The 26,350-nt window shown below is 41.3% G+C and overlaps 1 protein-coding gene across 1 annotated transcript in view; it reads left to right on the top strand.

Moving 5' to 3' along the window:
• The window catches only part of LOC126458534 (serpin B6-like), a 79,686-nt gene extending 56,808 nt beyond the window's left edge, over positions 1-22,878 (top strand). Inside the window, exons 5-8 of the mRNA XM_050095640.1 lie at positions 1,358-1,572; positions 2,041-2,229; positions 15,596-15,734; positions 22,611-22,878. Coding sequence (XP_049951597.1) covers positions 1,358-1,572; positions 2,041-2,229; positions 15,596-15,734; positions 22,611-22,759 — 692 coding nt within the window. The 3' untranslated portion in view covers positions 22,760-22,878. The remainder of the gene's footprint in view (positions 1-1,357; positions 1,573-2,040; positions 2,230-15,595; positions 15,735-22,610) is intronic.
• The last annotated feature ends 3,472 nt before the right edge of the window (positions 22,879-26,350 follow it).

Below are 26,350 nucleotides of genomic sequence, written 5' to 3'. Positions count from 1 at the left end.
AAATACGAAATTAAGGAAATCGTCGACTGATGACCAGCTAATACAGTTTAACGTCGTTTAACATTTTACAGCGGAATAATAGCTCCGTTATTTCAAATAAAGGAAGTTTAGTGAGACAGCTTTAACAGTGCTCCAGCCGAATAGACAATTTTTAGTCAAAAGCTCCAGTACAGATAGAGCTGACCGAGATGATGTAAGAGGGGGAGGTGTAGCAATCATTTCAAGAGACAACCTAATCCACCACCGGATAGCCTTAAATTTAGATAATTTGTCATTCCAAGCTTTGACTACTAGGACTTAATTGGGCAATACTTGAGGTTAGTTGCATTTTAAGAAAAAGCTCGAATATGTTCGCATGCCAAAATTTTTGGGTAAATTTTTAAAGGTGCTGAGGAAGCTAAAATGAGGCAGCTGGTATACCACTTTTAAGTCAGACTCTTTTAAAATAAACAGGAACGTATTAGAATTTTTTCTGCTCCGATAAGAGTATTTTTCCGCTGAATTAAATATTGCTGCACTCATGTATAACCTCACACAGCTAGACATCGTAGCTAGATGCTATGATACTCCCCCCCCCCCCTTCCCCCTCACAATCGCCACTCGAGACAAAGAATAACGAGTCCAAATAACATTTTTACTGGGGATGCAAACTCTTAACTTATTTCATTACATGTTCGTTCAGTACTTGGAATAAGGACCTGTAGTACGATGTTTCTCAGTGGAACGATGTCGTGATGGATTCCTACATCAGGACGTCCGGGGATTTGAACTCCTCCTGACGAATGCGAGTCCATTCTGATATCCACCGTAAGGTTTTTGATCTGTTTGACAATGAGGTAGCTAAGACGTAACCCTCACCTTTCGATTCTCTAGCTGGATAACGGAAATCGTTACGTCAGTAAATATATTACTAGAAAGTCATTTTTCAGCGAATATCGCAGACACTACAACAGTTGTCATTTGCGTGAGGAAATATATTTGTATTGTAGTCATATGAGAGAAAAAGACGCGCATGAGTAGCGTAAACCATAACCACATCACCTAAATTACCGTTGACGTTGCAGTTAATTATATAGTAAATAATCTTACTGATCTTTCTTCTGAAAGGCAATTAGCGTGACGTATTTAGAACGGTACATGGTTGAGTACTGGCGTTTAACATTTTACAGCTGAATAATAGCTCCGTTATTTCAAATAAAGGAAGTTTAGTGAGACAGCTTTAACAGTGCTCCAGCCGAATAGACAATTTTTAGTCAAAAGCTCCAGTACAGATAGAGCTGGCCAGGGAACGAAATAAATATCGCATTAGTAATCTTAGTGAAATAGCACTTTCATAAGCAGGCGAATTCTATTTCAGGTGTTCTGAGTCAGCTGACCCAGATGGTGTTGGTGAATGCCATTTACTTCAAGGGTGATTGGTTAAAGACGTTTAACAAAGAGTTAACCATACCAACACCATTTCATGTTGCCCCAGGATCAACAAAAGATGTGGACATGATGAATATTAAGGAACAGTTCAAATACTCTGACGTACCTCAACTGGAATCTCAGGTTTTGCTTCTCCCGTACAAGGTATTGCACTAAACATTTACCTATAATAACTGTTCGCTAAGTTACAAGCTATAGTATACTATTACAAAGGAATAAATCTTCTATGAGTTCCTATAACTAATTACGATCCTTTCACGTGTGAGAAACGGATGACAAAATTTCTCTTCCGGAGATAAATGTAAGGTCATTGTTGCATTGTTGGTGAAAAACAAAAACAGAGACTACGGAAGTGGAAAAATTAACTTCGTTTTGATATCATGAAGTCTACACTCCGTCTCAGAGTTTAATTTTTCCCATCTCTATTTTGCTCATTGAATGTATTATCTTAAATGTGTGTTATCTAAAAGGCGTTCCCGCTTCTGTGCCTTGTGTGGAGTTGTGAGCTTTCGACGGCGCAGTATTAGTGCGGAATTGTGTGATCTTCATACGAAGCACAATTCTTGTGAGCCAAGTAACATTTGAGATTCGCTAATTTTCTTTTTCACGAAGCAGGGGGAGAGGGTGAATATGATGATAATACTGCCCAGACAGCAAAACGGCCTTCCGAATCTTGAGAAGAAACTTGTCAACATAAACCTTCAAGAAATTCTATCCGGAATGAGCAAACGGGAGGTGGTTGTGTTTTTACCAAAATTCAAACTGGAGTATGAAAAGGAGCTTTCAGCAACGTTACAAGCAGTAAGTGAATACAGAAGTAATTTAAATTACTAACAGTATTTCAGATGACTCACGCTGTCAGGTGAAGCAAACGTTCCAAGCTATGTCGACACTAACCTGTAACTCTCTAATAGAATACCTGCATAAAGTGTTTATTTATTTATTTAAACTTGAAGTCTACATCCACAGTTATTATTTACTGAATGTATTCCAGTATTCCAGTGTCTGTCTTCCTCTACAGCATGGAAATTATTCCCTAATGTATCGTTCTATCCCTCCTTCTTGTCAACGTTTACCATGCACTTCTTTCCTCTTCGCTTCAGCGCAGAACCCCTTCATTCCTTATCAATCAAACTAATTTTCAACATTTAGTCTATAGCACCTGATCTCAAATGCTTCGATTCTCTTCTGTACCGGTTTTCCCACCGTCCATGTTTCACTACTATACAATGTTGTGCTCCAAACATACATTCTCAGAAAGTTCTTCCTCAAACACAAGCCTTAATTTGAGGAAGAACTTCCTTTCCGGCAGCACGTCTGCTTTTGATGTCCTCCGTCTCCATCAGTTATTCGTTATTTTGCAAGTAGTAGAATTCCTTAACTTCATCTACTATGAACCTGATGTCAAGTTTCTTGCTGCTCTAATTTCTGCTGCTTCTCTTTACTTTTGTCTTTCTTCGACTTACTATCACTCCATATTCTGTAAAGCAATGTCGTCAGCGAATCGAGTCATTGATATCCTTTCAACTGGAATTTTAATTCCACTCCTGAACCATGTTTTATTTCCATCATTGTTTTTTCGATGTATAGATTGCACAGTAGGGACGAAAGTGTACCTCCCTCCCATACACCATTTTTAATGCGAGCTCTTCGTTCTTGGTCTTCCACTCTTATTATTCCCCTATGGTTACTGTACACGTTGTATATTACCCGTCTCTCCCTATAGCTTATTCCTACTTTCCTCGTGATTTCGAACATCTTGCACGATTTGACACTGTCAAATACTTTTACCAGGTCGGCAAATCCTATGAACGCATCTTAATTTTTATTTATTCTTGCTTCCATTATCAACCGCAACATCAAAAGTGCCTCTGTGCTATATTCATCTTTCCTGAAGCAAAACTGATCGTCATCTATCTGATTCTCAGTTTTCTTTCCAGTTCTTCTGCATATTATTCTTATCAGCAACTTGGATGCATGAGCTGTTAAGCTGATTGTGCGCGACTTTCCGTACGCGACAGCTCTTAAAATTTTCGGAACTGTGTTGAAGATATTTTTTTTTCCGAAAGTCAGATGGTACATCACCAGACTCATACATTCGACACTACAACGTGAATAGTCGTGTTGTTGCCATTTTCCCAAATGATTTTAGAACTTCTGATGGAACGCTATCTATCCATTCAACTTTATTAAATCTTAAGTATTCGAAAGCTCTTTTACTTTCTGATTCAAATACTGGATCCCCTAGCTTCTCTAAATCTGCTACTGTCTCTTCAGACAAATCTTCCCCCTCACAGAGGCCTTCAATGTACTCTTTCCATCTGGGCATAACGTTGAAAAGCGATATGAGGTGGAACGAGGATGTGAAAGCTGTGGTAGGGAAGGCAAACGGTCGATTTCGGGTTATTGGGAGAATTTTAGGAACCGGTGGCTTACTTGTAGAGGAGACAGCATATAGGACACTGATGCGACCTATTCGTGAGTTCTGCTTGAGTGTTTATGATACGTACCAGTTCGGACTGAAGGAAGACGTCGAAGCAATTCAGAGGCGGGCGGCTAGATTTGTTACTGGTAGGTTCGAACAACATGTAAGTGTTACAGAGATGCTTCGAGTACTCAAATGGGAATCCCTGGAGTGAAGGCGACGTTCTTTTCTAGAAACACTATTGAGAAAATTTAGAGAACCGGCTTTTGGAGCTGACTGCCGAATGATTTTGCTGTCGTCAACATACATCGCGCGTAAGGACCACGACAGTAAGATACGACAAATTAGGGCTCATGTGGAGGCGTACAGACAGTCGTTTCTCTCTCGCTCTGTTTTCGAGTGGAACAAGAAGGGAAGTAACTAGTAAAGGTAAGGGGTACCCTCCGCCGCACACCTTAGGGTGGCTTGTGGAGTATCTATATACATGTAGATGTAGATGTACGAGGGTATTTCGGAAAGTAAAGATACACCGTACGCCAGAGGAACAGAAGAGTTTTGGCGAGCAAGTTGGCAACACTGGTGTTAACCTTGAACCGGTAGCTTTCTCCTCACGGTCGTTCGGAAGTTGAACGTTGCTTCTGGTTGGAGTAGGTCGTGTTTAAAATGTCTGCACCAATTCAGAATCCCTCCAAATGCGAAGTGCGCTCCGTCATACGTTTTCTTCATGCGAAAGGTCAGCGACCAGCTGATATTCACAAAGAAATTGTTTCTGTTTATGGGAACATTATGAATCGACAAAATGTAACGAAATGGTGTCGTCATTTCTCTGAAGGTAGTATCGATGTTCATGACGAACAAAGAACAGGTCGGCGATCTGTGGTCTCTGATGCCTTTCTTCGGAGAACGGAGGAAGCAATTCGTGTGAATAGACGTCTCACATTGAAAAAATTGCATCAGATCATACCGGGCGTGTCAATGACAACTCTTTATGATGTTGTGACTGTGAAGTTAGGGTACAGGAAATTGTGTGCGCGCTGGGTTCCAAAGCTGTTAACGGAAGAACACAAAAAGAAAAGAATGGACTTTGCACTCGACTTCCTCACACGCTATGCTGAAGCAGGTGATGAGTTCTTTGATCACATTGTGACAGGTGATGAGACGTGGGTTTATCACGATACACCCAAATCCAAGCAACAGTCAATACATTGGCGCCATTCGAATTCACCAAAAGCCAAGAAATGCAAAACGCCGATTTCAGCGAAGAAAATCATGGCTTCTGTTTTTTGGGACGGACTAGGCATTCTTCTGTTGGAATTTATGCCTCCTGGAACGACAATTAATGCTGCTGGATATTGCCAGACTTTGAAACGTCTTCGAAGGGCAATTCAAAATAAACACAGGAGAATGCTGACAAGTGGAGTCCTCTTGCTTTATGACAACACTCGACCTCACACAGCATTCGTAGCCAAAGCACTACTCAAAAGATTCACATGGGATGTATTGGCCATCCGCCATACAGTCCGGACCTTGCGCCCACCGACTTCCACGTCTTCTGTTACCTGAAGTGACATCTTGGTGGAAAATCATTCCACGACGATGAGGAGATCAAAGTTGAAGTTGAAATGTGGTTCCGACAACAGGCAGCAACCTTCTATGACTGTGCGATACAAAAGTTTGTGCACCAAGTTAACAAATGTTTGGATAACAGGGGTGATTATGTTGAAAAATAACAAATAATCCAGTTAATAAGATGTAACTGACGTTTTCGAAATAAATGTTCTACTTAAGGACTGCAAGCCATCGTATCTTTACTTTTCAAAATGCCCTCGTAAATGTAGATCCACTCTCCCCTCTGCATTTAAAAGTGGAAATCCGTTGCACTCTTAATGTTACCACCCTTTATTTTAATTTCATTCAAGGCTTTTTTTAATTTTCTGTATACTGAGTCAGTCCCTCCGAAAATCATTTCTTTTTAGATTTCTTCACCTTTCCTGTTTGTTTCATCCCTCAGCTACTTGTATTTCTGTATTCCCGAATTTCTTTGTACTCACTTCTTTCATTAATCAACTGAACTACTTCTTCTGTTGCCAGCAGTTCCTTCGCAGTTACCTTCTTTGTACCTATGTTTTTCGTTCCAAATTCTGTGATTGCCCTTTTTAGAGATATCAGCTGTACTGCCTTCTAAGCCATTCCTTACTGCAGTACCTATAGCCTTAGCGAACATCAACTGTTTCTTTTCATTCCTTAGTATTTCCGTAAGCACTTCTTTGTGTATTGATTCTTCCTGAGTAATCTCTTAAGCCCGCTCGGTTGGCCATGCGGTCTAATGCACGGCTTTCCAGGCGGGAAGGAGCGCCTGGTACCCGGCACGAATCCGCCCAGTGGATTTGTGTCGAGGTCAGGTGAACCGGCCAGTCTGTGGATGGTTTTTAGGCGGTTTTCCATCTGCCTCGGCGAATACGGGTTGGTTCCCCTTATTCCGCCTCAGTTACACTATGTAGCCGATTGCTGCGCAAACAAGTTCTCCACGTACGCGTACAACACCATTACTCTACCACCCAAACATAGGGGTACACTCGTCTGGTGTGAGACGTTCCCTGGGGGGTCCACCGCGGGCTGAACCGCACAATAACCCTGGGTTCGGTGTAGGGTGGCGGAGGGGTGAAGTGGACTGCGGTAGCCGTCGTGGGGTTGTGGACCACTGCGGCTGTGGCGGCGACGGAGCCTCTCCGTCGTTTCTAGGTCCCCGGTTAACATACAATACAATACAATACAATCTCTCAAACTTCTGCCTACTCTTCACCACTGCTACATTGTGATCTGAGTCTATATCTGCTCCCGGATACGTCTTACAGTCCAATATATGATTTTCGAATCCTTGTATGACCATGAAGTAAAGTAACTGAAATCTTCCCGTATCTCTCGGCTTTTTCCAGGTATATTTCCTCCTCTTGCGATTCTTGAACAGAGCGTTCGCAGTTACTAGCTGAAATTTATTCCAGAACTTATTTAGCCTCTCTTTTCTCTCATACGTAGTTGTTGTTGCTGTTGTGGTCTTCAGTCCTGTGACTGGTTTGATGTAGCTCTCCATACTACTCTATCCTGTGCAAGCCTCTTCATCTCCCAGTACCTACTGCAGCCTACATCCTTCTGAATCTGCTTAGTGTATTCATGTCTTGGTCTCCCTATACGATTTTTACCCTCCACGCTGCCCTCCGATATTAAATTGGTGATCCCTCGATGTCTCAGAACATGTCCTACCAACCGATCCATTCTTCTACACAAGTTGTGCCACAAACTCCTCTTCTCCCCAATTCTGTTCAATACCTCCTCATTAGTTATGTGATCTACCCATCTAATCTTCATCATTCTTCTGTAGCACCACATTTCGAAAGTTTCTATTCTCTTCTTGTCTAAACTACTTATCGTCCACATTTCACTTCCATACATGGCTACACTCCATACAAATACTTTCAGAAACGACTTCCTGACATTTAAATCTATACTCGATGTTAACAAATTTCTCTTCTTCAGAAACGCTTTCCTACCCATTGCCAGTCTACATTTTATATTCTCTCTACTTCGGCCATCATCAGTTATTTTGCTCCCCAAATAACAAAACTCCGTTACTACTATAAGTGTCTCATTTCCTAATCTAATTCCCGCAGCATCACCTGATTTAATTCGACTACATTCCATTATCCTCGTTTTGCTTTTGTTGATGTTCATCTTATACCCTCCTTTCAAGAGAATGTCCATTCCGTTCAACTGATCTTCCAAGTCATTTGCTGTCTCTGACAGAATTACAATGTCATCGGCGAACCTCAAAGTTTTTATTTCTTCTCCATGTATTTTAATACCTACTCCGAACTTTTCTTGAGATTCCTTTATTGCTTGCTCAATATACAGATTGAATAACATCGGGGATAGGCTACAACCCTGTCTCACTCCCTTCCCAACCACTGCTTCCCTTTCATATCCCTCGACTCATATGACTGCCATCTGCTTTCTGTACAAATTGTAAATAGCCTTTCGCTCCCTGTATTTTACCCCTGCCACCTTCAGAATTTGAAAGAGAGTATTCCAGTCAACATTGTCAAAAGTTTTCTCTAAGTCTACAAATGCTAGAAACGTAGGTTTGCCTTTCCTTAATCTAGCTTCTAAGATAAGTCGTAGGGTCAGTATTGCCTCACGTGTTCCAACATTTCTACGGAATCCAAACTGATCTTCCCTGAGGTCGGCTTCTATCAGTTTTTCCATTCGTCTGTAAAGAATTCGCGTCAGTATTTTGCAGCTGTGACTTATTAAACTGATAGTTTGGTAATTTTCGCATCTGTCAACACCTGCTTTCTTTGGGATTGGAATTATTATATTCTTCTTGAAGTCTGAGGGTATTTCGCCTGTCTCATACATCTTGCTCACCAGATGGTAGAGTTAATGTCTACTCCCAGGGCCTTGTTTGGACTTAGGTCTTTCAGTGCGCTGTCAAACTCTTCACGCAGTATCGTATCTCCCATTTCACCTTCATCTACATCTTCTTCCATTTGCATAATATTGTCCTCAAGTACATCGCCCTTGTATAGACCCTCTGTATGCTCCTTCCACCTTTCTGCTTACCCTTCTTTGTTTAGAACTGGGTTTCCATCTGAGCTCTTGATATTCATACAAGTGGTTCTCTTTTCTCCAAAGGTCTCTTTAACTTTTCTGTAGGCGGTGTCTATCTTACCCCTAGTGAGATAAGCCTCTACATCCTTACATTTGTCCTCTAGCCATCCCTGCTTAGCCATTTTGCACTTCCTGTCGATCTCATTTTTGAGACGTTTGTATTCCTTTTTGCCTGCTTCATTTACTGCATTTTTATATTTTCTCCTTTCATCGATTAAGTTCAATATTTCTTCTGTTACCCAAGGAGTTCTACTAGCCCTCGTCTTTTTACCAATTTGATCCTCTGCTGCCTTCACTACTTCATCCCTCAGAGCCACCCATTCTTCTTCTACTGTACTTCTTTCTCCCAGTCCTGTCAATTGTTCCCTTATGCTCTCCCTGAAACTCTGTACAACCTCTGGTTCTTTCAGTTTATCCAGGTCCCATCTCATTAAATTCCCAACTTTTTGCAATTTCTTCAGTTTTAATCTACAGTTCATAACCAATAGATTGTGGTCAGAGTCCACATCTGCCCCTGGAAATGTATTACAATTTAAAACCTGGTTCCTAAATCTCTGTCTTACCATTATATAATCTATCTGATACTTTCTAGTATCTCCAGGTTTCTTCCATGTATACAACCTTTTTTCATGATTCTTGAACCAAGTGTTAGCTATGATTAAGTTATGCTCTGCACTAACTTCTACCAGGCAGCTTCCTCTTTCATTTCTTAGCCCCAATCCACATTCACCTACTATGTTTCCTTCTCTCCCTTCTCCTACTCTCGAATTCCAGTCACCCATGACTATTAAATTTTCGTCTCCCTTCACTACCTGAATAATTTCTTTTATCTCATCATACATTTCATCAATTTCTTCATTTCATTTCATTTCATTCCTAGAACCAAACCCATATTCTCCAGTAACCCTTTCTTCTACTACTTCCCCAGCATCCGCATTCCAGTCGCCCAAGACTACTAGATTTCCATCTCCGCTTCCATCTCCTTTTCCATTACCTGTTCAATATCCTTGTATACTTTCTCTGTCTCCTCATCTTCAGTTTGCGACGTCGGCATGTAGACCTGAACTATCGTTGTTGGTGCTGGTTTGCTGTCGTTTCTGGTGAGAAAAACTATCACTAAACTGTTCACCATAACACACTGTCTGACGTACCTTCCTATTCAGAACGAATCCTAATCCCATTATAACGTTTTCTTTTGCTGTTGATATTACCGTATACTCATCTGACCAGTAAGCCTTGACTTCTTTCCGTTTCATGTCACTGCTCCTCACTATATCTAGATTGTGCCTTAGCATTAAGCTTTTCAGATTTTCTGGTTTCCCTACCACTTCCAAACTTTCGACATTCCACGCCCCGACTCGTAGCACGTTATCCTTTCGTTCGTTATTGAATCGTTTTCTCAAGGTAATCTCCCCCTTGGCAGTTCCCTCCCGGAGATCCGAATGGGGGACTATTCCAGAATCTTTTGCCAATGAAGAGTTAATCCTGACAGTTTTTCAATTACAGGCAACATGTCCTGTGGATACGTATTACGTCGCTTTACTGCAATGGTTCCCATAGCCTTCTTCATCCTTATGCTGATCATTGCTGATTCTTCTGCCCCTTATGGGAAACGTCCCACCCAAGGGACAAGAAAGTAACCTGAGTCTGTGTCCGCTACACCGCCCTTCCTGAACAAACCGTTGACAGAATGAGGGTGAATTCTTACACCGGAAGTCTTCGGCTGCCAATGGTGATTCTTATTCTAAATTTAAGGGGTGACTGGGGACAAACCCGGGACTGAGAACGTTTTGATTACTAGTCAAAGACTCTGCCGCTTTTTTTGTCTCATTTTGTTTCTTATCGTTCGTTGCATTTTTTCGGAGTGGACGTCCCATGACCCCGGTTCAAGTTCATCGTTGATCCATTCACTGAGTTATTTTTAATACAGAGAGAAGTTAACCCTCTGGCCAAACATGCTGAGCTACCGTGGCGACTATGCTAGACCACTGGAATAAATTCCTTTAGCCAACTTCCCAGTTACTGATATATTCAAAGATTCTACTCATATTTGCTCGTTTGCTAGAGTGCATCTCATATGTGGATGGTTGTTTCTGCTATTGGATCCGCCCACTTGCTACCTCTGGTCTGCAGCCATTGCCTACTGCATTCCTTGGGTATAGTGCAGCGCATCAGCTACATTGCTGTAACAAGCGGTTCCACAATAGTTTGTAACGTCTGAGAATTCACAGTTCTGTGATCGCTTGCACAAACGCAATGTAAATTGTAGATTTAAGTTGTCTTCTCTGCATCTACGAGGGCCGTTCAGAAAGTAACCTCCGGTTGATTTAAAAAAATACACCAAGTTAAATAAAAATATTTTAATATATACATCTTACAACTACATCTTTGCACTATTTTTCTACATAGTCTCCATAGCGATTGAGGCACTTATCGTATCTCTTCACAAGCTTTGAAATTCCTTCTGCATAAAAATCACCCGCTTGTGCCTGGAGCCAGCCTGTGACCGCATCTTTGAGCTCTTCGTCGTCATCAAACCGCTGTGACCCGAGCCATTTCTTCAAATGCATGAAGAGGTGATAATCACTTGGCGCCAGGTCTGGGCTGTAAGGTGGATGGTTGATAACGTCCCACTTGAAGGACTCAAGAAGGGCCGTTGTTCTGCGAGCAGAGTGAGGACGGGCGTTATCGTGCAAAGAAACGATACCGGAATTCAGCATACCACGGCGTTTGTTCTGTATAGCCCGTCGTAACTTTTTCATTGTTTCACAGTACACGTCTTGATTAATGGTCATACCACGTTCCATGAATTCAACCAACAACACCCCTTTGGCATCCCAAAACACCGTTGCCATCAGTTTTCTGGCAGAAAAATCTTGCGAGGCTTTTCTTGGTTTGGTAGGCGAATTTGAATGTGCCCACATCTTTGATTGTTCTTTTGTCTCAGGGTTCACGTACTTAATCCAGGTTTCGTCACCGGTCACGATTCTGTTTAACAATGGTTCTCCTTCGTCCTCATAACGTGACAGAAAGTCTAATGCAGAGGACATTCTTTGAGTTTTGTGGTGGTCGGTAAGAATTTTGGGCACCCATCGTGCACAGAACTTACGGTAGCCCAATCTTGCTGTCACTATCTCGTACAAGAGAGTCTTAGAAATCTGTGGAAAACCAGTAGACAACTCCGACATTGAGAAACGTCGATTTTCGCGAACTTTTGCATCAACTGTCTGAACGAGTTCGTCAGTCACCAATGATGGTCTACCACTCCTCTCTTCATCATGAACGTTTTCTCGTCCACTTTTAAATAAACGTACCCATTCACGGACAACTCCTTCACTCATAACTCTTGGTCCGTACACGGCACAAAGCTCACAATGAATAGCTGCTGCAGAATATCCTTTGGCTGTAAAAAACCTTATGACAGCACGCACTTCACATTTGGTGGGGTTTTCTATTGCAGCACACATTTCAAACTGCCACAAAAACTAAACTAGCGCAGGTACGACGTTCACTCGACCATGGCTTGATGCCGACTGACCTGTTGAGTGCGTGAACGCCCAGATGGGGTCGCTACTCCCCCCACAACCCGCACTGTGATCAATCGGAGGTTACTTTCTGAATCGCCCTCGTATTTATTGTCTAGCCGGGATGGCAGCATGCCGACGTGTGGCTGAATGTCGCGCGAAGCCTTCCTTGGTCTTGTAAGCGTACGTATTTTGATCCTAAACGTGGAGTATCCAATCTTCCCTCACGCTCTATAGCTAAAGCGCAGCGTCATCGCGACGGTGATGCCCCATCGTTCTAGAAGGGAGAGACGCGCCTGGAGATCTTCCGACGCGAAGAAGTAAGACAGTCGAGCAGAGCGGGACAAGTCCCTGGAGCTAGTTTTCCGCGCATCTCGCATTAAAAAGTGAATTTGTTTTGTGATATTGCCGAATATAGTCAGTAGAACCAGAGCATGATTGTACAGCAGATCCTGAATGTATAAAAGTGATAATTTTGAAGTCAGGCTTAAATTTCATATCTAGGTAATTGTTACGTAATGAAAAGGAGATTGTACAGTATTGAACCGTCCATGGTAAACACATACCAGTTCGTGAAAAATGAGCGCACGGCATATGTAGAGTGAGTGCAATCAGAACCAGTAGGGACCTATTGTATGAATTTAAAGTTGAATAAAATTAACTATGTCACACAAACGTATTCACAGGTTACAACCTCATTATTGCTATTAGAGTATCTCGGAAAGCACGGAACTATAGTAAAGTATGGGAAAACAGATAAGGCGTGCGTCGTAGGCCCACAGTCAGAACTATAATTATTGGCACATGTGCAATGGGAGTAAGTTCGCCCTCTATATCTGGCTATTCGACAATTTCCGATGCCTAATTTTTCTAATCAGTGATATTCACTAACAAAAGCAATAAAATAAGAAGGGCGGTTTGCAGCTTTTCTGGATATTGTGGCTTCAGTGAAGTCCAAGATGGGCCAGATCCATGGCGCTGTTTTGGGATCCTGCGTCCTTAATGCTTGACGGCCTGGAGTGGCTAGAAAGCCGCAGCCGCTACTATCGTTCATCTGTCTCTTGATTTTGTACATACAAGTAGCATAGGGGCCGTGACCTGTCAGATAATTTAAAGTGAGCCGGCCGAAGTGGCCGTGCGGTTAAAGGCGCTGCAGTCTGGAACCGCAAGACCGCTACGGTCGCAGGTTCGAATCCTGCCTCGGGCAAGGATGTTTGTGATGTCCTTAGGTTAGTTAGGTTAAACTATTTCTAAGTTCTAGGAGACTAATGACCTCAGCAGTTGAGTCCCATAGTGCTCAGAGCCAGCCATTAATTGAAAGTGAGACATGAAGTCGCGCAGGAGGCCCGCGGCCATGACGTATACTTGAGGAAATTTGTCACTGCTGAATAGGTCGCTAAAGTAACTGGTCATGTTATGTAAATTGGAAGTGCTAAGTGGATAAAGATATCAAAAGGAGGGAACTATAGACGTTAGCTGCATCGTGACCTTATGTCGTTCTTTCGGGCATGTCCGAAGAACAGACATCACTCATTCATATAATAACTGTTTACTTGCTATTCAGAAACCCTTGTTTCTTGACTCGTTCGAGGCACAGCCTATCGCCGGAACAACTGCTATAGAAAAGTACAGCTATTAGTACAAGCTTAATTGACGATAATAATTTCCACAAGGTATTACAAAGAATGCTCAAAAAGTAGGATACCAAAAAGAGCCCGCCTGCATAGCCAGGTGGTAGAGTGCTTGCCTCCCATGCAAGCTGGCCTGGGTTCGATTCCAGGCCTCGCCAGCACGGTAGCTCAGCGTGTCGGTCAAAGGACTGTTCGCCCTCTGTAATAAAAAAAACTGAGTAAAGGAATCAACGATCAACTTGAACGGATGTCTTGTGACGTCTGCCAAGACCAAGCGCAACGAACAATACCGAACAGAATGAAAAAAAAGGCAGGGTTGGAGATTTTTCTCCGCTCGTGGACAGTGTGTTGTTGTCTTCATCATCATTTCATCCTCATCACCGGCGCGCAGGTATCCCAATGTGGCGTCGAATGAAATAAGACTGGCACTTGGCGGCCGAACTTCCCCGACTGGGGTCTCCTGGCCAACAATGCCATACGCTCATTTCCATTTTACCAAAAACAAAAGTCTTCAGACGACGTATGGAGTCACATGTGTCAGCCGTCAGCATCCCTACTCATCTGACAGAAAGACGGTTACTGTAGTTGTTGGGTCTGCAGATAATCCAGTCTTGAAACTCAGTTCTGTATCCTTACAGCCAGTTCTCTCTTCCGTTGACAGTGTCTGGAAGCGGTTTTCCCCTTCTGTAATGCCCGTAACTTTTATATACGACCCTTCCTTCACAACTCTTCTTACACTCTTCAATGTTTTTCAAGGTCCTGCTATCTTTATAGCCCCACAGGCTTCTCCGGGGACGTGTTGAAAAATAACGGCTCCAATTTTCGTGTGTGGAAACTCCAAGCTTTTTAAATAAAACGAACTTTATTGACATTCTACATCTATGTCAGTGATATCTACATATTTATTTCTCAAGATAATTACCTTGACGACAAACACATTTCTTCCAAAGAGAGACCAATTTGTTGATACCGTCACTGTAGAATGTTTGACATTTTTGAGGGAGCTACATTCTCGCCTCTGCTTGCAACGATTGATCAACCTCAAAGTGAATACCTCGAAGGCGTTCTTTAATTTCTGGAAATAGATGAAAGTCGGATGGAGCCAAGTTGGGACTGTATTGCGGATGATAGGTGACAGCGAAACCAATGCCTCTGATTGCAGCAGATGTAACAGCGCTCTTATGTAATCTGGCTTGTAATGCTGAAGGAGAAGGCGCTCCATGTGTGGACGAACTCTACGAATTTGTGCTTTCGCAAACTCTATTACAGCACACTGTTCCTCACGCACCGATATCATTAAGTTACCACCCCCACGTTACGCGCTACAATTCAGAGCCCTCGAGAGGCAGAAGGTTGGAACTTACATCAGCGAAACAGGAAAGTCCACCGAATAATGTGCATGATACGTAATAACTCAAGCGATACTGGGAACAGAATAATAAATTCGGAGGCATTACCTTTCAGCATGCCCTCGTCTCTACCATCTTACGTCTCATTCCCCCACATCTCTTTTTTAACCTCTCTTATTTCCACACTTAAAGGCCGGAAAACGTCCTGTACTAACACTCCACGATACCAATCATCTTCGTAACGTGAGAAAGCTTTGTTTTTTTTCCCCTCAGCTGCTTCAGTAAGATGATATGGCATAGCTGACTGCCAGTTTGATTTACACCAAAAGGAAGTGTTGTGTGATCACTCGATTGCTCTACAGAGCCTTTATTTCAAAATGGATGTGGGGTATTGTGCTCTATTTACACTGATAACAATCTTGAAATATTGAAGAGCAGAATAATACCCAATCCATGTTGTGTTTCTTCATTCTTATTTAGTGTTAGTTGCTAGTACTGAAATAAAATATGGCGTCTTTTATCTTAAACATAGTTAAAAATTCGCTTATAACATCTTTCTGATTCCAATTTCAGCTTGGTGTGACTGACATGTTCGATGCCAGCAGGGCAAATTTGAGTGGTATTAGTGATGAGCCACTGGTAGTTTCCAAAGTTCTGCACAAGGCTTTCATAGAAGTCAATGAAGAAGGCACAGAAGCAGCAGCGGCAACTGGTAAGTAAATTGGAAACACTTCTTTGGCATAACTCCACGTGCAGTGTTACGTCGTCGTCAACGAAATTCTTCCTACCACGGTTATTAAGACGGTTCCAATATGCATCACTTTATGAGCATTCTAACCTTTCACCACTGACAAATGAATTATGATCTCTGTTCCAAGTTACTAATCATAGGACTATGTGACGATTCCGTCAACTGACTATCCACTACTGTAAACTACTACTACTACTACTACTACTGCTACTACATTCGTCAGGCTAGAAAAAAGATAGTGTGTCTGTTGTGGATGTTTGTTTCGCAAGTCAAAACGTCACATGCCCAGGTAGCGTCGTGTCTCTAGGTCAAATACTTGAGGATGCTCAAGAGACGACGCAACCGCCTTCATCGCGATAGCAGCAGCTTTTTAAAGCAACTAGTTACTGGCACAAAAATCAGACAAAATATCTGTATACCTGTACATCACCATTATCTGTGACATTACTCGCCAAATTTCGCATCGCGCAAAAAACCCGATTTGCAAAATTTCACACTCATTAACTATCGAAGTTGCTGAATCAGCTATTAGCTTGAAATGCTTCTTTTACGTCACCTAAGCAATTGTCATTTTTAACGTTTTATCGTTATTCCATGAGGTATGGCTTTACAAAGTTAACGTTGCCAAACAGTGACGTAAGAAGTCTACCCAGTCCGCAGACTGATGCGAGAGTTCGACCATCAGTACAAAATAAAAATTGATCAAGCCACATGCTTCATCACTGCATTGTATATGGAAGCTGCTAAAAGATGGAAGGCTATCTGACGTGATGTAGCATCAAGAATCTGGTTTGATCTTGAGCTGCTGCATTTTGTGGAAGCCATAGGACAGGACGTTTCAGTATTATGTGTCGAAGAAACTTACCTGAGCTTTTGACTGCGTCTACATCTAAATAAATACTCTGCAAACTACTGTGCATTTCATGGGAGACGGTACTTAGCATTGTACGAGTTAGTTTGCTTGAGCATCACCAGTTTCGTCATTGAGGATTCATATGGAATGCTGGGGACGAGTATGCCTTAATCTTACGGTCGTAAAAATAAATTAACGACTGAGATCTTACAAGAGACATTTACTTGAACAAATATCAGTTTTTCAACACAAAATTTTGCATGTGATGTCTCAACAAGGGTACTGTGCACTACAAACACCTCTATATGAGTGTCGTATCTGGTATTTGTTGCGAATAACAGGTACACCTTTTGGCCGTAATGAGATAAATCAACTGACAGACCTACAGTGCATGTTGTTACTGCACGATAATGAACCCTGCTGATTTCATTAACAAAACTACTCGGGATTATGTGTGCAAAGTCATTCCTCACGCACGTGTTATTCTGATCTTATGCCGTCAGATGTTTACTTTTCCCAGTCCTTATCTAACACCCGTCAAGAAAATTGGTTTCCAGACGGAAATACGCTACATATTTGGTTAGATGACGCCTCTGACTCAAAGAGGTCGATCTCTACAGGCATGGAATTGGTAAACTACCTGAGCTTTGCCAGACGATTTTGGATAATGTAAGAGAATATATTGTTGATGATTAATTTCTCAGCGATGTTTTGGGTTGTGTTGAATAAATTAATGGAAATCTATATTGCAATGTGCACTGCACTAATAAAAATACAACTTACCTCAATGTTTTAATAAAACGTGAAGCATTTGTAACTGAACCGTGACTTTATTGCAGTGAATTAGTAAGATATTACTCACTTTGGTCTTCGAAACTGTGTGTTTACTTACTGACCTCCTTCATACTCAAGTAGTGTGATAATGTGGCATTTCAAAAATAATACTCTCACCTATGTTAAGCACTGTCAGGCATGGCTAACCCTTGGATGGGTGACCGTCCGGTCTGCCGAGCGCTGTTGGCAAGTGGGCAGCACCCAGCCTTTGTGAGGCAGGTTGAGAAACTACTTGATTGAGAAGTAGCGGGTCCAGTCATGAATACTGACAACGGCTGGGAGAGTGGTGTGCTCACCACACGCCCTCCACATCCACATCCAGTGATGTCTTTAACTGAGACTGACATGACGGTCGCTCACTACCGTTAGTGTCTTGGACCTGTTCGGACGGAGTTTATTTTATCTTTCAGAAGTGGAAAGAGATGTTATCCAATGTTCAGTATCGTTAGTTTGTCGCCCTTACACTGCGAGCTGCCGCGCGGGATTAGCCGAGCGGTCACAGGCGCTGCAGTCATGGACTGTGCGACTGGTCCCGGCGGAGGTTCGAGTCCTCTCTCGGGCATGGGTGTGTATGTGTTTGTCTGTGATGTACAGACGGTAGCAGAGCCAGGATGGGGAAGGTGTAGGCACATTTATTTGGTCCAAGCCTTGTTGACACAAATTTATTATTGAACAGTAATTGGTTTTACATGCAAGTTAATACAATTAACAGTTTAAAAGGAAATTTTAGCAAGAAAAAAAATTTTAAAACATTCTATAGAATAACATGCAACCCCACTCTGAACCATTACATAAAGGCACTGTTAGTAAAAGGTATATTATATCGTACATTAGTGCAACATGTACAAATACTAACAACTACACCAGAAAAATATTGAACTTGTGATTCGTACTACATGTAAATCAAACCTTTAAAAAATCAAATTTGGCAAGAGTGCAACAAATTCCCTACTGCCTGCTTAAAAAGAAAATGTGGTAATGATAGTCAGGATTTTTTTTTTTTACCTCCAGATTTCACTTAAGCTTACGTAAACCCTACACAAATGTCACTTATTTTTCTCTCATGTGATATCAGTTCACCTTTCGTGACAAATGCACAAATTTTCTAAATTATTTTATATCAGTTAAGTAAGCTACAAGACAGAAATAACATTAACGACAGGTGACATGAGTAAACACTGTAAAGTTTTCAATTTCACGACGGTTGTGTTAACTAGCAAATTTTCATTTAAATACTCGCCCCCACGTGTTCCAAAATCAATTCAGTCAGTCTCGAGCAGAAACACAACTTAATACACAAATATGGCAATATCACGGAATAGATGGGTTTATCCCAAACAATATTAGTAGAATTAAGAAATCTGCAATTTAAACGCACCAATTTTAACGAAGTCTAATGTAATAATAATTTGGACAGAACTTTCATAAAATGATCGATGATAGTGGATACCGTGCCATAGACTATGAAACAAATTAAGAATTATTCACAGTAAACACCTGGCACATGATGATATTCTCTGAAGTATTTCAAATCACAAAATGTTGGCTACAAGTACCAACCACATAATAAAGTAATGATCATGAAATATAATAAAAGTATATGAAAATTTCGGCCTTAGCCAGGTGACGAGAACCACACCAATGCAGTTTCCTGTTACACTCGAGTGCTAGGCCCAACAAACAACAGCTGGTCATGGAGAACCACGCTAAGCAAGCGAGCATTCCGTCCTCCCCACATGCTCGCAAACAGCCACGCTCATCGCAGTCCTTAATCGGCAGGCACCAGTTGACTCCCCGCCGCTTCCGTCCTGTCGCCATATACTGACCGAGCCGTCCTCCCAAAACTGTCGCTTCGCGCACCAGGGCCAACAGCGCTCAGCGATCACGCCCCCTATCGCTGCGGCGAAAACAAGTGAAATAATCTCGAGGGTAAATCAAATGAGCTCAGCCGTGACACGGCTCATTGTCCTTAGAATAATTTAGGTTAAGTAGTGTGTAAACTTGGGGACTGATGACCTTAGCAGTTAAGTCCCATAAGATTTCACACACATTTGAACATTTTTGAACTGTGAGCTACTGGGAGGAACAAGACAAGTTTTGATGGATAAGTTTTCTTAAGATTTCCTAATGATTTTAGATGTGAACTGCTAAAAATTTCTCCTTCATCAAGACTGGAACCGAGACGCAAACCAGCTTTCACTTTACAGATGGCCACCTATTGTCAGAGCTAGCGAAGAGATGAAGTATTTATCTCTACTTCTGCCCAGGTGGTGACTATGAGAGATAAATCGTAACATGAAAGACGAGGTTAGTTGCAATTTCCGTGAAGAACGAATTTCCTGGAGTTATAACCAGAAACTGATGACCCTATGCCATACCTTAAGAGAAAAATCACGAAGATTATTCAATGGAAATTACACAAAAAGTCAAGTAAATTTAGCAGGTCAATTTCGTGCATCGAGGAAGTAACTTGTCGATCACAGCGTTTCCCAACTTATTCTACATTGTCGCCAACGTTCAGATATACTAGCAGCAGGAAGAATATCAGCCGATGTCTTCCTTAAATGGACTCACATGGTACTATAGGCTGCATCTCAACGAAGTGGTTCCTTAGGTCAGCATACTAAAAGTATATGCCACAGACTTTTATTCCCATTTCTGTAACTAGATTTAGGCACTAGAGCATAGTTTCTAATAATTCAGATATTCTGACTGCAAACAAATACAGCAAAACCAACAATGGAACATTTATTTTCGTGTCTACCTTAAGTACACCGAAAGCTGAAAAGCTCATTCACCAGACAGGATTAATATTTTTTTAATGTTCCGGTTGTTAGAGAATAAACATCATGAGTAGGCAACACGTCTTTTGATCATTATAGACTTTGAAAATATTTTTCTACAGAAGTACCAGTTTAACAAGTCTTGGTTCTAAAACACTAACATAGATTATTTACAGAGGAATAGACAAACTGTTAGAAGCCGACCATAGGGAAGGTGAATTTGATTCTAGCAAAATGTAGCAATATGCAAGGCACTAATGACCCTATAACTTATCTTAGGTTGACGAAAGAGAAATCTATGTTTCTAGCGTTTGTAGACATAGAGAAAGGTTTTGACAGTGTTGACTAGCATACTTTCTTTGAAATTCTGAAAGCAGTAGGGTAAAATACAAGGAGTTAAGGCTATTTACAACTTGCACAAAAACAATGCAGGTATAGAAGTCGAGGTACATGAAAGGGAAGCAGTTGTTGAGAAAGGAGTGAGACAGAGTTGTAGACTATCCGCGATGCTATTCAACCTGCACCTTGAGCAGGAAGTAAAGCGAAAAAAAAAAAAAAACTGGAGTAGGATTTAAAGTTCAGGTAGAAGAAATAAAACTTTGAGGTTTGCCTATGAAATGGTAATTCTTTCAGAGACACCTAAGGACTTGGAAGAGCAGCTAAATGGAATGGACAGTGTGTTGAAAGGAGAATATCATCAGCATCAATAAAAGCAAAACAAGGGTAACGGAATGTAGACGAAGTAAAGCGGGTGATTCTAAGGGAATTTTATTAACAAATGAGGCAAAGTAGTAGTTGAGTTTTGCAATTTGTTCGATATGGTAATTATGGAGGGTGAAGTAGAAAAGGATATAAAACGTAGATTAGGAATGGCAAGACAAGGGTTTCTGAAAAAGAGAAATTTATTAACATCGAATTTAGAATTAAGTTTTAGTAAGTATTTTCCAAAAGAATTTGTATGAAGTGTAACCACGTATGGAAGTGAAACATGGATGATAAACAGTTTAGACAAGAAGGAAATGGAAGCTTTTTAAATGTGGTGCTAGAGAAGAATGCTGAACACTGGATAGGTAGATCACATAACTACTGAGCTGGTACTGAACAGAAATGGGGAGAAAAGAAATTTGTTACTCAGCCTGACTAGAAGCGGGGATCGGTTGACAGAACACATTCTGAGACATCAACGTATCACCAATTTAGTACTGGAGGGAATTGTGGAGGGGTAAAAATTTTAGAGAGAGACCAAGAGATGAATACAGTAAGCAGATTCACAAGGATGTAAGTTGCATTAGTTATTCGGAGATGAAGAGACTTGCGCAGGATAGGGTAGCATGGAGCGCTGCATGAAGCCATTCTTCGAACTGAAGATCACAAGAACAAAAAACAACAAAAAACTGTCACTGGCACTAGTACCAAAATAGAGGAACAAAATGAAAAGATAACAACACAGTACTGACTGCAAAATGTGAACCTCCTCAGAGAGACTTGGTAACCTACTAACAATAAAGTTTCAAATCAAAGTAGTCTACTGCGCAGAGGAACCATACGCCAGAAAGCGGGCTCGGTGAGTGGAGCAAATCAAGTTAGCTAACACGAAATGTGAAGAAGTTGTCACCAGAACTTGTAACAAGGAACACAGAATGCTGGCAGTACTGTCAATAAAGTCATCTTCAAGCAAATCTCTCATTCAGTCTACAAATACTGAAAGAACGAAAATAATCATTTACTCGTAGTGATTATGATATTACCACTTCTGATGCTCTGTCAATAGACGCGAAAAGCATCTGTGTTGAAGAGCTTTTCAACTTGTAATACGCTTAGGGCAGAGATAATCAAGCGTAGCGTGGTGTTAATTTTCTACGCAGCAGTACACAGTTGGCGCAGAGTGTTATTAATTTAGTCGCTAATGATTTTGTACAAACAACGCCTCTAAGCCGCCACAGTATTCACATGAGAATAGTTGAGATGTGGATATCTGTGTCATTTGAGGGTCTTTGTTGGAAAATGATACCCGTATTATAGACTAGCCTGTTCAGTTTGCATTGTGTATTGCATCAACTAGCTAGCGCAATCAGTGAATGTCTGGATACAACAGTATCGGCGTGAGAAATCATTGAACATTGTGTACTTGCCAAAAATTGCGGAACCGACGGTTATGAACGCGCAGTGAAATCCTAATCTGATTTACTGATGTCATAAAATTTTATTATCTGTGGTTTCCAGACGCTCATACTACTGTTTCAGGACGTACCACTAAATGTGTTAAATTTATTTTCATACTTCTACTTGTAGGTGTACAATAGCACATAAGATTGGATATAAAATAATACTTTGCATTACATTCTCGTGTATTTTCTGTATTTCCAGCTGTCGTGATGGTCGGGTACTCACTGTCCGTTCCTGCACCCGACCCCCCCATCATCTTCAAGGCAGACCACCCATTCGTGTTCCTTATACTGGACCAGCAAACACGCACTGTGCTGTTTGCAGGTCGCTACTCAACTCCTCCTTCATGAAGTCTGACGGATGAAGAATTCCGCAAAAAATGTTTTTTTCTTTGAAAAAGATGTAATGTACGAAAAATAAATATTTGTTTGTCCATCATACGCAGTTATTCCTAAACAACAAAAGGGCATGCGTACGTTTTTGCATTTTCTCCCGAATCCCAAGATGAAAGCCGAAAATTTTGTACTGAAGTATGCGAATAAAGAATTCTGCAGTAGCCATGTATGGAAGTGAAACATGGACGATAAATTGTTTGGACAAGAAGAGAATAGAAGCTTTCGAAATATGGTGCTACAGAAGAATGCTGAAGATTAGATGGGTAGATCACATAACTAATAAGGAGGTGTTGAATAGGACTGGGGAGGAGTTTGTGGCACAACTTGACAAGAAGAAGGGACCGATTGGTAGGGCATGTTCTGAGGCATCAAGGGATCACAAATTTAGCATTGGAGGGCAGCGTGGAGGGTAAAAATCACAGAGGGAGACCAAGAGATGAATACACTAAGCAGATTCAGAAGGACGTAGGTTGCAGTAAGTACTGGGAGATGAAGAAGCTTGCACAAGATAGAGTAGCATGGAGAGCTGCATCAAACCAGTCTCTGGACTGAAGACCACAACAACAACAAACAACAGTAAGTGTTATAAGATTACTCCAAAAGATCTCTAATGGAGAAACAGTATTTAAGGAACTATTTAAACGAAAGACTCAGTGTTTCTTGTTTTTATTTTTTATGTTCTTTCTTTTATTTATTTATTTATTGACAAATTACATCCACCATGATTTCCTTTTCCGTGTCAGCCACTTAATCTGAGAACAGCACACACAGATGCATGCGATCCGGTGTCAATATTCCCCTACAGTATGTAACCTGTAAGACTTTCTTTTATCATGGAACACATATCCTGTAACCGTGTCTCTTCTTGTAATTAGCGTTCTTCAAAATGGTTCAAATGGCTCTGAGCACTATGCGACTTAACTTCTGAGGTCATCAGTCGCCTAGAACTTAGAACTACTTAAACCTAACTAACCTAAGGACATCACATACATTCATGCCCGAGGCAGGATTCCAATCTGCGACCGTAGCGGTCGCCCGTTTCCAGACTGTAGCGCCTAGCACCGCACGGCCACTCCGGCCGGCAATTAGCGTTCTTGCCGTATTCCTTTCCTCATCGATACTACCGATAACCTCATCTGTCAACTTAATTTTCAGAATCATTTTGTGACACCATATCTCTATCGCACGGATTCTGTACTTTTCTGGTTTTCTTTTGAGAGGAATGCTCTTTTTTGCCTTTGCTAACCTGTTTCGAACGCCCTCTTTTCTTCGAACGTTAAGCTTTTTTTTTCTAGGTGGTGGGATTCCTTCAGTTAACCTCCTACGTAGTCCTCCTTTTCTACATCTACATCTACGTGATTACTCTGCTATTCACAATAAAGTGCCTGGCAGAGGGTTCAATGAACCACCTTCAAGCTGTCTCTCTAGCGTTTCACTCTTGAAGGGCAAGCGGAAAAACGAGCACTTAATTTTTTCTGTGCGAGCCCTGATTTCTCTTATTTTATCGTGATGATCATTTCTCCCTATGTATGTGGGTGGAAACAGAATGTTTTCGCAATCGGAGGAGAAAACTGGTGATTAAAATTTCATGAGAAGATACCGTCGCAAGGAAAAAGGCCTTTGTTTTAATGATTGCCACTCCAATTCATGTATCATATCTGTGACACTATCTCCCCTATTTCGCGATAATACAAAACGAGCTGCCCTTCTTTGTACTTTTTCGATGTCATCAGTCAGTCCCACCTGATGCGGATCCCACACCGCACAGCAATACTCCAGAATAGGGCGGACAAGCGTGGTGTAAGCACTATCTTTAGTATACCTGTTGCATATTCTAAGTGTTCTGCCAATGAATCGCAGTCTTTGGTTTGCTCTATCCACAACATTATCTTTGTGATCTTCCCAATTTAGGTTATTTCTAATTGTAATCCCTAAGTATTTAGCTGAATTTACAGCCTTCAGATTTGTGTGACTTATCACGTAATCAAAATTTAGCTCTTTTAGTACTCATGTGAATAACTTCACACTTTTCCTTGTTTAGGGTCAATTGCCACTTTTTGCACCATACAGATATCTAATCGAAATCATTTTGCAATTCGTTTTGGTCATCTGATGACGTTACAAGACGGTAAATGACAGCATCATCTGCAAACAACGTAAGACGGCTTCTCAGATTGTCTCCTATGTCGTTAATATATATCGGAAACGACAGAGGGCCTACAACACTTCCTTGGGGAACGCCGGATATTACTTCTGTTTTACTCGATGACTTTCCGTCTGTTACTGCGAACTGCGACCTTTCTGACAGGAAATCAGGAATGCAGTCGCACAACTGAGGCAATACTCCTTAGGCACGCAGTTTGGTTAGAAGACGCTTGTGAGGAAAGGTATCGAAAGCCTTCTGGAAACCTAAAAATATGAAATCAATTTGACATCACCTGTCGATATCACTTATTTCTTCATGAGTATAAAGAGCTAGTTGTGTTTCACAAGAACGATATTTTCTGAATCCGTGCTGACTATGTGTCAATAAATCTTTTTCTTCGAGGTACTTCATAATGTGCGAACACAGTGTATGCTCCAAAACCCTACTGCAAATCGACGTTAGTGATATAGGCCTGTAATTCAGCGGATTACTCCTACTTCCCTTTTTGGGTACTGGTGTGACTTGAGCAATTTTCCAGTCTTTAGGTACGGATCTTTCTGTGAGCGAGTGGTTGTATGTAATTGCTAAATATGGAGCTATTGTATCAGCATACTCTGAGAGGAACCTTGACTGATATACAATCTAGACCGGACGCCTTGCCTTTATTAAGTGATTTAAGCTGCTTTGTTACACCAAGGATATTTACTTCTATGTTTCTCATCTTGGCAGTTGTTCTTGAATGGAATTCAGGAATATTTACTTGGCATTCTTTGGTGAAGGAGTTTCGGAAAACCGTGTTTAATAACTCTGCTTTTGTGGCACTGTCATCAGTGACTTCACCGTTGTTATCGCGCAGTGAAGGTATTGCTTGCGTCTTGCACACTGGTGTGCTTTATGTATGACCAGAATCTCTTTGGGTTTTCTGCCAGATTTCGAGACAGAATTTCGTTGTGGAAATTATTAAAAGCATCTCGCATTGAAATACGCGCTATGTTTCGAACTTTTGTAAAACTTTGACGTCGAGTTCGTAGCTAATCTTTTATTTTATTTTATTTTATTTTTTTTTTTTTGCTGCTCATTTCTTTCGTCTTTCTTTGGGTTAGTCGTAATGAATATTCTTTGCTCAGTAGTCTTTTTTCCTTACCATAGTTCTTGTAATTCTTTCTTGTACTCAAACGGAGTAGTAGCAGCGTCGTTAACGACTCTTGTCGCTAATATCCCCCCCCCCCCCTCCCGAATTTTAATGCCACTTCTGAATATTTCTTTTACTGCTGCTGCACTTCTTCGATGCACTGTTTGATATCTAGAGGAGAAATGCTGCGCCTTTGTCTTACGCCATTTTTGATGCGAGCACGCGTGCACTTTTCCCTTGGCCTTACATTCTTATTATTCCCTCTTTT

This window comes from Schistocerca serialis, chromosome 2 (genome assembly GCF_023864345.2).
Source record: "Schistocerca serialis cubense isolate TAMUIC-IGC-003099 chromosome 2, iqSchSeri2.2, whole genome shotgun sequence".
Classification (NCBI taxonomy): Eukaryota; Metazoa; Arthropoda; class Insecta; order Orthoptera; family Acrididae; genus Schistocerca; species Schistocerca serialis.
Note: the sequence above shows the minus strand (reverse complement) of the source record. Positions and strands in the feature narration are given on the sequence as shown.